Source organism: Notolepis coatsorum (genome assembly GCF_963971535.1).
Source record: "Notolepis coatsorum genome assembly, chromosome: 12".
Taxonomy (NCBI): Eukaryota; Metazoa; Chordata; class Actinopteri; order Aulopiformes; family Paralepididae; genus Notolepis; species Notolepis coatsorum.
This window is the reverse complement of record NC_140176.1, coordinates 76,198,975-76,213,405: the sequence shown is the minus strand read 5'-3', so window position 1 is coordinate 76,213,405 and position 14,431 is coordinate 76,198,975. Positions and strand designations below refer to the sequence as shown.

At 42.0% G+C, this 14,431-nt stretch overlaps 1 protein-coding gene across 1 annotated transcript in view; it reads right to left on the bottom strand.

Moving 5' to 3' along the window:
- Nucleotides 1–14,431, bottom strand: part of LOC311237917 (kinesin-like protein KIF20A) — a gene marked incomplete at both ends in the record, with an annotated part of 35,563 nt that overhangs the window by 16,488 nt on the left and 4,644 nt on the right. Inside the window, 5 exons of the mRNA XM_084325891.1 lie at nt 1,023–1,205; nt 2,742–2,838; nt 5,819–6,003; nt 13,107–13,245; nt 14,258–14,377. Of these exons, the coding sequence (XP_084182017.1) occupies nt 1,023–1,205; nt 2,742–2,838; nt 5,819–6,003; nt 13,107–13,245; nt 14,258–14,377 (724 nt within the window). The remainder of the gene's footprint in view (nt 1–1,022; nt 1,206–2,741; nt 2,839–5,818; nt 6,004–13,106; nt 13,246–14,257; nt 14,378–14,431) is intronic.

The window sequence follows — 14,431 nt, the reverse complement described above, 5'->3', positions numbered from 1 at the left end:
AAAACAGGTTAAAACCTGATTAATAGTGAAACTGTATAGCCTCCAAGCCTCTCGGACACGTTATTTCGGGGGTCGCGCCTTGAAAACTTTGGGAACCATGTATTTATATAGTACATGATACCTAAGCGCATACAGTACAGATATCCTCATAAGTATCTATTAATTCGTATCAATTAGATACTCTTTGGGCTTGTTTTTATCTACTTATTCTGAAAGAGTTGAACAAATTATTTTCGCTAGCAATAGATCTCATTCGATTATTCATTCCATTAAGCCTACTGCCAGCAGGCACATTTAAAGAAATATAATCCGATTGATTGGGGTAATGACTAAGGTAATGACTAATGAGGGACTTAAAATTAGCCTATAGATATGCATTTAACTTGTTGGCAAGGCTATTGAGCCGTACTGTATTGTACCCATTCTGCAATCTAAAGTTTTCAATCAATCAATCAATCAATGCCGTTAGAAAATCAGGATTTCTGCGATCGACACCTGCTGTCTTTTCAGGTGAGGCGGCCGCACGCAATTATCCTGAGTATCAAGTCTGGTTCGAATTAACGAGAGTGAATCAGCGTTCGAGGAACAGGGAAAGCCTGGTTTCAAACATCGGGTTAATTGAATCTGGCTAATGGGACTTTACTGGTACCTGGTAGGGCCCAGGGCTGTCTGGATTCCCAGGCTCAAAGACCAATAGAATATCAACGGACATCAAAATGTTTGCAGAGTACATTAAAAAAGGTATCCAATGGAGTTGTTGACCACTAGTTAATACAATTTGAAAAAAGGGCCCATGAAAATGAAAATCATGCATCACATTGTTTTCCAGCATGAGCACAGGGGCAACACAAAAAGAGTGCATTCGAGGCGTGTAAACATGCCCATGTAACCCAAATTGATTGTTCTACGATCTTCTATACTTCCTCAAACTCTTAACAAGCCAAGTGCCTGTCAATCAAAGGAGGTCGGACTTATTACCATATCTATTCTACAGTCTTACGCACACACACACACCTACCTACCTCTGACATAGGCGGTGCCACCGCTGTCCTCACACACGCGGAGAGCAGTGCGTCTCTTGGACTTTGAGAACGTCGGAGGCTGAAGGAGGTCGTAGACGTACTCGTTGTAGATTTCGTAGAAAGCCACCCATAAGGCAAACTGGCTGTTGCTGCCCGCCTCCGCCGAGCCGCCCTCCAACTGAACTGGGTCGGGAGGGAGGTAGAGAGCGTCTCAGCTGTTTATCAACAAAGACAGTACTACTACCAACAAGGACATTTGGATTGGAAAAATTACAATCCACATGAGTGACACAACATATGAAATGTTGGAACACATTTCACTAGTGTGGTTATTTAGCCCAAAGGAAGCAAATGGGCTGAATAGTACGGGCGTTTTCTCCTGTAATTTTGACTTTTAAAAAAAAAAATTCACTCCGAGGGTACTTTGCATAGAACTCCATATAAAATATTTAAATGATAAATTTATTTAGAAATAACTTAGTAGCACAATACAGAATGTATGCGCACTGGGGCTTGTTCCAAGACAACATGGTCTGAGAGAAGAATCAAGTATAGGAAATGCAGGAGGACCGCTTGTTTTCCGTAGTGGTGATGGTCTAAAGTAATTTGTCTGCAGTGTGTGGATTAAAACTGGTTTCCAGACCAGGTGCACTGCCCGTCTGAAGCTGCAAGACCCTGGGCGCTGCCCGTCTGAAGCTGCAAGACCCTGTGCGCTGCCCGTCTGAAGCTTCCCGGTTGTGGCCCGCAAGGTGTGGCCAGAACTCGTGACCGTAAGTAAGCTAATGGCATTGGCTACGCATCAATTAGTCTATTTCAAACCACTTAAAAAATAAATGTAAAAAATAAATCTGAACTATCCTTTTAAAAACGGATGTGATTCAAGACTGAATGAATATACTGACTGAAAACTGAACGATGGGGTCTCAAACTCACGGCCTGCAGGCCAATTGCGGCCCGCTGGATGATATTTTGCGGCCCCCCAGATGATCTCCACACAAAAAAAGAAGAAAATTCCCAATTATATATATATATATATATTTTTTTTTTTTTTTTTTTGCAGTCATGTCATCACAAACACTGGCATTTAAAGGGTACAAATAAAACAATTCCTGCACCAGAAAGCAGGAAATTAAGTTTTTGTAACAACTGGTGGGGGACCCCCGGCTTAAAAAGTGGCCTGACGGGCTATATTTCGCACTATATTTCCTGGCCTGAATGATTTCCCCAGTCTGGCCCTGGTTAAAAGCCTCCAATGCTTATTAGTGTGTGTGCGTTTGAACGTTTGCATGTTTCAACCATACATTTCCATAAAAAATTTTAAAAAAAATACTTGAAACCCTTTTTGTGTGGAATATTTGATGCGGCCCAGCCTCACCCAGACTCTACCTCCAGCGGCCCCCAGGTAAATTGAGTTTGAGACCCCTGATGTATACCATTATTACCATATATACACACACACAATGTATACTATTATTGATAGAATATACAGCTGTTCTAGTATTATTACTATGTTCTACTCTATTATTATTACCATTCTCTTTTTCCTGCCTGTACCTCCCCTCCCCCATACTACGATACCTGCATTTCACCAAGGGAACACTTGACTGTGTGTGTGTGCATGCGTGTGTGTGTGTGCGCATGCGTGTGTGTGTGTGTGTGTGTGTGTGTGCGTGCGTGCGTGTGTGCGTGCGTGCGTGCGTGCGTGCGCGTCCCTCCTACCAGTTTGATCATAGGCCAGTGAAGAGAAGGACAGGCTGAGGGCGGAAGAGGGCGACGACTCGGAGGAATCTCCACTTCCCCTGCGGGGTTCACTCTCCTACAGAAAGGTCAGGGATTAAACGCCTGTTAAAGGGATGGCCCAGGTTTTTATAAAGAAGGCCAACTGGTTTATGACGAACAGGGAGTTGTTTAAGTTTTTTCCTGTCCATTTCACAAGTTCAATTACCTATAGGAGACAGATTTTAAGAAATGTTTTCCTGCCTCAGTGCCAAATTAGCAGTACCGCCCAAGAAGTTGGTGTAAGTACTTTCTTTGGACTGACTGAAAGGATTCCCAGTTAAAAAACAAGCCTCGCGGTCAGGTGGCGTAGCGGAGATTGTGCTCGTCACCAATGCAAGAGGCTGCGGTCTCAACTCCCGGAGAGTCAGCATTGCCTTGGCTTGGGCTGATCGCTATACTAACTCGTTTGGCTGAGTTAGGGGGAGGGAAGCCGTGGGTGGGTCCTGGGTGTTGTGGACAGCGACCCCTACAGTTCGGTCGGGGCGCCTGCACAGCAAGGGTATGATCTGGAGAAAGGTAGTGTGACCTTCCACACGTTACACTCTCCCGGTGAGAATCTGCGCTGCCAGGCAAGCCTCTTCAAAACCTGAACTATCCCATCAATAGCCATCGATCTACATATATCTGCTTAAATCTTTTATTTATTCATATACCACACAGAATGGCATTGCAGGTGTTTTTTGCTTCCATGGTGGGACACGTCTTTGAATAAATAAAAAATTAAACATTGCATCACACGCAATTCTATAGCAATAAGGTTGGGTGAATTCGGCCATTGTATAAAAGACATTACACCACTTGTAGTCGTGTGTTATAGGAATTAGATCATGCCTAGGGGTGGTTGTTAGGCCCGACGCGCAGCGGAGGGTCGTTAGACCCCCCTTATGGTTTATGGTTTATTTACATTGAGGTTCTGGAGTCATGTGGAGTGTGTTATACGAAATACCCCCTCCACCCCACTTACCAATCTCCTACCTACCAACCTCCTCCAATGTACAGTTTCTTCATCAAATGTATATACTCTTTTTTTTAGACTTCTTGTATCACAAACAGTACTGTATTTGTAAATCTGGTATGTCATAAATGTATAGATGTAGCAGGACTGTCTATCTGTATGCCATGTATGTAATTCGTTTGTGGGAGGGATCTGGGGTCACGTGGAGTGTGTTATACTAAATAAAAACCGGCAACTTCACAGTTTCAGCCAATCAGAATCAATACATTTGCATGCCATTGTATAATTATGTTTAGGTCATAACCCCAGGAGTGATTTGAACATTAACCAAAGATAACAGCAATGGAGAGTGATGTAATGTTAACCAGCTTTATTCCATTGCTGAGGACCAATGGGAATTCAGTTTGTATATGATGGAGTTAGTGGGATCATAAAATAGATGACTACATTTAATTTTATGTACACTCCCAAAATGTGGGGGATGTGTTGCAAGGATAATGTTTTCCAGATAAATGGAATTTGGAAATAAAATGAGAAAATGCAATTGAACAAAAACTGTTGTGAAGGGCCAGATTAAAGCTGAGAATCTACATTTATTGTTTTATATACCTTGTATATTATTTATATATACACACGTTATATCCCTTTAAGCCTGCGTTTGAATCCTAGTAATATTCGCTTTCCTTATTGGATAACGCTATCGGCTATGTCGCAACATGCCCGGAGACGGCGCATTGATTCGAGACGAGAACTGAGGTTCGGCACTAGAAGCCACTTAGATATATATACGGCGGCAGGTGCGAACAGTAGTCGTTCGCTGTTCATCGTTCATCACGCAGTGTGATTCTAATGTAGTGAGAAGCAGTTCGTCTAACAGAGCGTTGAGAACCACGTGCGAAGTGAATAGTAAAAGTGTCAGATTTAATGCAGTAACGTCAAGTTCGACTTAGCTTAATGTGAAGTAAAGAGTCGTTAATTATTGTGTATCGTGCCAACAGCAGTTTGTTCGTGTGCAGCATTACCCAGCAGTTCGTTCGTTTAGCTAGTGGACCTTAGCCAGGGTGCGTGGACTAAATACATTGGTGCCAGTACCCGAGGAGGCCTAGTCGGAGAACCTACTGGACATGTGCACATTGGAACCGACGGCGGCGATTGCAGAACCAGTATTGGTTGGATTATAGTGATTGTGGAACGTACCCTTGGAGAAAAGCATCGTTAATCTCCACTGTCGTTTGGATTTAACCACCTTGAGGATCTACATTCGGGCTGGCCTCATGGACCGAGGCTAGCTGGCTATCATCATTGCTATCGTGCAATTGGATTACAGTTATTGCTTTGATGCTGAGTTTTGGATTACAAGGACTGGATTCTGTACGTGAACCCCCTTCTTCTTCAATTGATCAGACTGAGTATCCGAACATTCCTCTCTCCTCCAGAGCTTACAACTCTGGGAGGAACCCATTGTCTCCAGCGGTACCAGCGTTTCCCCCTATAATTGCCATCCTACGCCAGGCGGCGTTAGCCTAGTACCCCATCGTAGGAATTATTCTATTCCCACTGACTTCTGCTACTGACTGACTTATGCATATTCTTCGCCATACAAGCGCGACCTAATTCTCATATCTGTACATTTACTGCATAATAATAAATACCCTCAATGATATTTCTTTGTCCCGTGCCGTGTTATTATGAGTGTCTGCCATATTTAGATGTACTGTCTGGCCAGTAATACTAAGTACATAACTAGCAGTGGTTTAATCTATCACAATCTTTAATACAGTCAGGGTTTTGTAACCCCTCAGTTACAAAAACGATTTACCCATCTCAAGCCCTGCCCTTTTTTCTTGATCCTCAAAATTAAGACCGTTGCTTCCCTCAGACAAACACAGACAGACAGTTGTGATTAGAGGATCAAGAACAGAGGGCAGGGCTTAAGATAGGTCCATTGACACTTGTACTGTGGTACAGCTGTAGAACAGATCCAGGTATCTGAGGTAACAACATTAAAAGAAAGAACATGGTGCGATGACCATCCTGTGATTGGATACCAAAAGAGTCTTACCTCTTTCAGTCTAGCGAATAAGGCAGACTTGGTGCTCCTTTCTTGCCTGACCTGATCGGGGGCCAGATACTGTGCATCATTGCCCAGGTACGGTTTCAGGGCCATCTCCTCATACTGACGCCCTCCTATGTACTGGAAAATGGCATCCAGCACCCGGGGCAGAATCCCCGGCTCTTTGGGAGTTCCTGAACACACATTTAACATTTCCTTAGAAACTGCAAAAGCCGACTACCAGAAGGACTATTGGGGTAGTTAATAGATTTGAACGGGACATGGCACAATGAATAAATTGCACCAGATATACAGTAGCCATTAGTTAAGGCGAATACCACCCATTTCTAAAAGATACTCCTGATGTATTTTAGGTTTTTTTCCCACAATATTGTTAAATAAACGACTGAAAGGGTCTTAGGCGCATCTCTACCCCTTTACCCTCATTGAGAATGTAAGGATATATGAAAATGCAAATTGACAATGATCCATTGATATTTACCAGGAATTCCAAGTCAGCAGCTTATATTCTTTCAAGACATGTCAGTAGCTACTCAGCTTTCTGTCTGCTGAAGCTAAAAGGTGTCCAGTTACCATGCATTTGACCATGAGAGGTTCGACCCGTTAGTGACACAGATTTACAGTACAGAGAAGCGTTCCCTCTCGAGGGGAAGAATGTGAAAAAGGTGCTACGATGGTCTGCACAACAATCTTTTCCTATTCAACTGGGGTACAAGAACCACCCCTCAAACAAATTGTTATCACGAGTAGTACGGATATCAATCTTTATAGATATGCATCAGTAGTATGGATATTGATCTTTATAGACATGACATGCAACTGTTCATACAGACTACCTGCTCATTGTAATAATCCTGCCTAGCGAATGCCAGAGCCAATCATGACCATAGTAATAAATAGCTCTGGCTAATAGTACCACTGGTACATTTTAATACCCATGTAAGCCTACAGCTGAAATATGGCAGAGTGTATGTTCCTCTTCTGTAAGTAATTTGTTTTGTTCATTTATGTTGGAAACCATGGCAAACTGTACAGAAACCTGCAGTAAAACAAAATTTGCTCTGAAATGTACAATGAACTGATGCTGCCTCCGTTCCACACTCCCAACACTTCACACCATAACGTATCAATATGTTTTATAACCAACTAATATACAGTAGGAATAAACCATTTCATTTCAGTAGGTCTAGCCTACATAGAAATCTAATAACTACAAGACTGGTTTTGGGCAAGATGTAAAGGTTTTAAACAAGTGCAATCAGCAAAGTGTTCCACAACCTGGCTGCCCATAACCGAGATAGCCTGGCTGACCTGCATGCTTTTTTTCCGTAGCCTCTGTGAGCAAAGACGCTCTTTGATTGCAGCGAAGAAGAAAAAGACGCTCTCCGATTGGCTAACCCTAACCACGTCGAAAGAGGGCCTAAGCATAACCACTTCGAAAGAGGGCCTAAGCATAACCACTTCGAAAGAATGAATGAATGAATGAATGAAAACTTTATTTAACAGATTGCAGAATGGGTACAATACAGTACGGCTCAATACATACAATTGTTAAGGGGATGCAGACCTGAGAAAGACGTTTGTCTTGTTTCCATCAGGGTCCCCCATTTTCAATTCATATAGACATATATGACATACATGACATACAGATAGTCAGTACTGCTACATCTATACATTTATGACATACCAGATTTGCAAATACAGTACTGTTTGTGATACAGAAGGAGTCAAGAAAAGGGAGTATATACATTTGACGTAGAAACTGTACATTGGAGGTTGGGTGGGGGGGGTTGGGTACATTGGGATATTGACAACCATACTGGGTAATTTACATTGGAGGTGGTTGGGGGGGGGGGGGGGGCGGGGGGCATACTGTATAAACAAGTAACACTGTACATTGAGGGGGGGGGGAGGAGACACTGTACAAACAAACACAATTGTACATTGAACTATTGACAAAACCATACTAGGTAAATGACTGTACATTGGAGGGGGTTGGAATGATTGGGTTAGGATATTTACAGGGGCCAGTGTTGAATTGCAGTCTCCCGTAGGTGTCCCTTGAGAGAGGTTTTGAAAGTGGGTAGTGATCCACATTCCTTTACAGCTTTGGGTAGGGCGTTCCACATTGATGTGGCATAATTGCGAAACGTGTTTAGTCCCTTATTTGAGCCGAATCTGGGTTTGACATGATTTGTGGAGCTCCCTCTGGTGTTGTGATCGTGGTATTCCCTGACCTTTGGGAAGTATTTTGACATGTACATGGGTACCTTGGTCGTGTAGTGTATCTTGTAGACCAGGCCCATTGCAAGTTGTTGTACTCTGTCGTCTACTCTAAGCCATCCTAGGTTGTCGAAGTGGGCAGGGGTGAGGTGGGTTCTAGGAGTAAGGTCAAGCAGTAGTCTGACCAGTTTGTTTTGAGATGTTTGTAATTTTGTTTTTAGCGCCTTTGAGGTGCTTTGGTACCATGAGGTGCAAGCATAGTCGTAGTACCCCTGAATGAGTGCTCCTGCCAGAGTCTTCAGGGTGTTCTTGTTTACCAGAGAGGAGATCCGGTACAAGAATCGAGTTCGTTGGTTGACTTTTTTTATTACATTGGATGCCTAAGCATAACCACTTCGAAAGAATGCCTAAGCATAACCACTTCAAAAGAATGCCGAGAATATATGTACAAGGCGGAAGAGACCCTTCGGAGCTAAACCAGTCAGAGAGGGTCTTTTCTTCTTCGCTGTACGCGGCCTAGCCAATCAGAGAGCGTCGTCGCAAACAGAGGCTACGAAAGAAGATCACGCGGCTGACGTTTATGGACCAATATTTGCTGCAACAGCCCCGTCTAGTGGAGGCTTCTGTCGACCGTGTGCCAGTACTGCAGGTTCAGTTGTTCTCAAACCATCCAAGTGGTGGCGTGGAACAAAACCGTGGAAGTTATTGTACAACAAATACAGACAGTAGCCATGAAAAGGAGATTTTCAAAAGTCAGAAGATTATACTATATTGCAATTGGGGTAGGAATTAAGACGTTTTATCCCATACCTTCAGTGTTTGCTTCCAGAGATTATAGAGTGGTTGCATTGCTTGCCCCAAGATGATTCGTTTATTTTCGGTCTTTGTTTACAGATCAAAAACACTCGTGTGGACTTTCAAGAGAAAAACAAAAGAAAAATCACAAATGTACATTATTCAAAGTAAGCTCACACAAAATCCAAACTCAATGACCGAAAAAAGGAATAGGCTTTTTGCCTATCCTTTACTATTCTTAAAAACTAAATATACTTTAATATAAGAAAGAAACTTAAAATATGCTGCAAGATATAAAAATAAAAATGAAAAAAAGTACACAACTTCAACCCGTCACTAAGGCTATTCCACAATTGAACTCCCAAAATTGAAACACATCTAGCTTTTACATTAGTTCTTACCTTTTTACATGTTTTAAGAATACACAACCCTCTTAAATTATACTTTCCTTCTCTTGGTTGAAAGAGACATTGAATACAAACTGGTAGGTTCTTACTCTAAGCACGAAAAATTATCTCCAAGGTTTTTATGTACACCATATCTACACATTTTAATGTGCAGGACTTTATGAATAATGGATTTGTCGATTGAAGGTAACTAGCTTTGTTTATTATTCTAATAGCTCTTTTCTGTAGTTTAATAATAGGATCTATATTTGTTTTATAAACATTCCCCCAGACCTCAACACAATATGACATGTATGGCACAACAAGTGAAAAATACAATATATGCAAACATTTCTGATTTAACAGCTCCCTTGTTTTGTACAGAATGCCAACAGACTATATTGTGAGACGGGATAGTATCATAGAGTGCATACAATTTGGCTGCATCGGTTTTCATTTGATTTAGACATTGACCACATTGTTTGATCGTCAGAGAATTTCTCTAAGTTTTGTTTTTTTTATAGAAAAAAAAACATTAAATTGAGTTACTATTGATAATATCCAAGTATTCAACATTAACCCTAGAATGTAATTTTACTATAACCAGAGTGTTCCGACTAGAATGAAATTTTTCTACAACCGCAGTACTGTATACAGTGGTTCTCAACATGGAGAGTCCTTGAAGCAGTTCCAGGGGGTCCCCCAGAAAAATGAAGAAAGTGAAACTAGAGATTAAGAGAAAGAAGACTTATTCTGAGCATAGGTTTCACTCTTTCCATTGTAATTCCCCTAACTACAGTATAGAATCCTGGACTAAATCACATGAAAACAACTAAAATCTTCCCAGACAAGGGTCCCTGAGAGGCTGAGACTATACGTCTTATCAAATGGGGGTCCACAGTCTAATGTGCATACATTTGTGCAGTCTTGAGGAAGAGGCTTTGAGAACCACTTCTGTATGTCATGCTACTAAAACTGATTACGTACATAATAACCAAATATATGGAGAGTGATCCCGGCATGCATCGTTTGTCTCACTGTATGCAAGGTCCTGTTGTCATTATGTGTATTATACTGTGGAGCTTTGTGTTTCATTATGCTCCGTCTGTATCCCGACTGTACACAATGAAGGGTTAAAGCAGTCTTGCTTACTTGTACTTTATTCACAGTTATTATCGTTATACATAAGCTTGGTTCCACCACAAGTGAACCCTCGGTGTCACCTCTAAAACAGTCCCAAGTGCAACAGTACTTAAATAGAACAATCCTATTGTTACATCTTTCTTTTTCTTTTTCCAATTACAGATAGATATTTAACTTACAACTACTTAACCTGTGTTCTGCTTACTTACAACAGATCCAAACCTTCTCAACATTGTGTAAATGACTCGATACCTTTGTATACCTCAAACAATCAACAGATCAAAACATGTGCACACATAACCCATTTCAATCTTTTTTTCTCTCTCTCTCCCCAGTCCATTCTCTAATCACGGAGTATAGTCCTTCAGGTATTGAGGCCTGACAACCTGTCGACCAGACCTGGTAGTGACCGCACCTTGGCTCCCTACCGGGTTGACTGGCGGGCCGGCCTTCTCAGTCACTGTTGATGCAGGTGTGATTGTAGTTGGTGTGTCTGTAGTGGTGTGATTGCGTCTGAGGTGGCGACGATTCTTCTCAGAACACCTCCCGACTCTAACTCCACCTCATATGATCTGTGGCTCACTGGTTGGATCACCTTTGCCACTCTCCAAGTCTTGTGTGTGTCATCACCAGGCTGTACTCTCACACTGTCTCCTCTTTTCATAGTGTCCATGTCCTTTGCTGTGCGATTGTAGTATTTTTCCTGTCTCCGTCTGTTGTGTTTCAGTCCCTGGTCATTGTCCGTTACCTCTGGCTTCAGCAGAGTGCCTTTTGTAGGAAGCAGGGTTCTGGTCCTCCTGCTTAGGAATCTCTGTGCTGGACTTGTGTTGAGGCCCTGGCTCGGTGTGTTACGATGGTACAACATAGCCAGGTAGTCTTTGTACTCTTTTTATTTTATTAATGAAACATGGTGACAGCTGGGTACAGATCGGGAAAGTAATTTAGCTGGCGAGCTGTGGCTAACACGTACCTCGGGGAGAAAACACTTACTAGCTGTCGGCGATGGAAGCGCTAAAACCCCCTGGAAATCTGCTTTTGGACTCCTACAACTTGGCGAAGGCATGGAAAAGTTGGAAGGAGGAGTTCACATTGTATACAGACCTTAACATGCCCGATGCCGAAGAGACAAAAGTCAAGCTGTTTAAATATCTCATCGGAGAAAAGGGCAGAGAACTATGGGCAACTCTGCCGAGTCCGTCGGCGAAGACAACAGTGACAACTATTATCAAGCAGTTTGACGAGTACTGCAATCCAAAGGTAAATGAAACAGTGGAAAGATACAGATTCTTTATCAGGAACCAAGGATTGGATTAAAACGTGGACAGCTATGTAACAGACTTGAGAACGCTTGCTAGTAGTTGCAGCTTTGGGGACATTAGAGATTCCCTGATCAGAGATCGAATTGTATGTGGTACGAATAGCTCAGAACTGAGAGAGAGACTGCTCAGGGACGATAGGCTGACTCTGGAAACATGCCTGAAAATATGTAGAGCTTCGGAGCCGTCAAGGGCTAATAGCAGGACACTGCAACAAGGACAGGCAGTGGAAGAGGTACATGCGCTAAAACAGTCCTAAGTGCAACAGTACTTAAATAGAACAATCCTATTGTTACACCAAAGCACCTCAAAGGTGCTAAAAACTAAATTACAAACATCTCAAAACAAACTGGTCAGACTACTGCTTGACCTTACTCCTAGAACCCACCTCACCCCTGCCCACTTTGACAACCTAGGATGGCTTAGAGTAGATGACAGAGTACAGCAACTTGCAATGGGCCTGGTCTACAAGATGCACTACACGACCAAGGTACCCATGTACATGTCAAAATACTTCCCAAAGGTCAGTGAATACCACGATCACAACACCAGAGGGAGCTCCACAAATCATGTTAAACCCAGATTCGGCTCAAACAAGGGACTAAACACGTTTCACAATTATGCCACATCAATGTGGAACGCCCTACCCAAAGCTGTAAAGGAATGTGAATCATTACCCACTTTCAAAACCACTCTCAAAGAACACCTACGGGAGACTGCAATTCAAAACTGGCCCCTGTAAATGTCCTAACCCAACCCCCTCCAATGTACAGTAAATTACCTAGTATGGTTGTCAATATTCCAATGTACAGTTTTGCTTGTTTGTACAGTGTCCCCCCCCCAACCCCATCCAATGTACAGTAAATTACCTAGTATGGTTGTCAATATTCCAATGTACAGTTTTGCTTGTACAGTTGTACAGTGTTCCCCCCCCCCCCAACCCCTCCTACACAACCCCCCACCCAACCTCCTCCAATGTACAGTTTTTACGTCAAATGTATATACTCTCTTTTCTGGACTCTTTTTGTATCACAAACAGTACTGTATTTGCAAATCTGGTATGTCATAAATGTATAGATGTAGCAGTACTGTCTATCTGTATGTCATGCATGTCATATATGTCCTGATGAATTGAAAATGGGGGACCCTGATGTAAACAAGGCGAAAAGTCTTTCTCTGGTCTGCATCCCCTTAACAATTGTGTGTATTGAGCTGTACTGTACCCATTCTGCAATCTGTTAATAAAGTTATCAATCAATCAATCAATTGTACGGTTGATTTTGCTTCACACCAAGACATAGTCCTGTTGTTTTAGGCAAATAAAACGCTCCAGATTATATAGAGTATAAAGTAAGTTAATCCCATTAGGGATTTAAGATCAAAAACCTACCTGTGGTGTATTGCCATCCTTACCTTGGATCGTGAAGGATTTGCCAGCGTTAGTCACTCCATAGCAGAATATAAGAGCATTGCTTCCCTTCAGGTAGTCAGACACCTGGCTTTTGATAGTGCCTTCAAACAGCTCGGCCTGCTTCGCCTCAGGTCCAAAGATCTAAACGACAGACATCAAGACACAGGGTTTTGTATTGGATCTCCATTTAGTACAGTATGATCGGGACTCTTCTGTTTCAAACAAGGAAATAATCAAAACTCTGGCTGTAGAGAAATGGGGCTGCTTGCTTCTTCTCCGAGTAAAGCATCCTTCCTTTTAGCCTGGACACAAACCCATTCCTAGGTCTCCAGTCACATTAGCACAGATACATTTAGATACATTTCAACAGAATCCTCAAATTCTAGGATCTAAACAAGAGCATGGTTGATTTAACTAACCTATGGAAGCTTGGTTGGGAGCACATCTATTTCTCTATATACAAGTCCACATGTTAAAGGCTACAGTATGATTTACTGCAACATATAACATTCAAACCATCATTTCAATCTGTAGTGAATACAAAGTGAGATCCAAAAGTATTTGAACTCCCTTTTCTTACTTTTTGTTTTTACTGTACATAAGATTCAAGATCTTACTCGCCCACTTCATTATAACACAACACTGGTCCAAACAAGACGTGCTAAAATGTTTAAGTGTAATGATGTAAAAGTTAATTACTGTATAGTATACAGTCTGTAACTCATTTATCTACCTGAAAGGTAGTGGGAATATTACACCAGACTATACCATAAACCGAAGATTTTATTTTGATTCAACTTGGTAACTTTGCAACATTCATTCTAATCTGGTTGGACATAGATCCCACTGCGTCTAATATTAGCCAACAATGACTATAATGACTATGCTATCCAAGAATTCCCAGGGCTCTCTTCAAATGGTTCAGATTTCCGAGAGGCCACTGGTAATTGCTCTACTCCAGTTCAATCTTACCCTAATCTGTGTGAATTAATAATTAAACTATTTGTATACATTTTCTAAAAACTGAATTATGTGACATTTTTACAAAAAGCACATTTCTAACGAACATGAGTAATACAAAAAAAAAACGTATAATAGTAAAGAATAAAGATGAAGACAAAGGCATGTTGCCGAAACGTCATGCAGTCCTGACCTTGGAGAAAGAGAATTTGTGGAGCGACGTCCCAATGCCCTTCTCACTGCTCTTCAGGTTGGCAGAGCCCTTGGGTGCCTGTAGTGACACCGTCTGGCTGTTGTCAATCACCACACAGCCCTGGAGGAAGACGACACCCCCTAGAAATTAACTCGCCGACCACACAGCTTAACC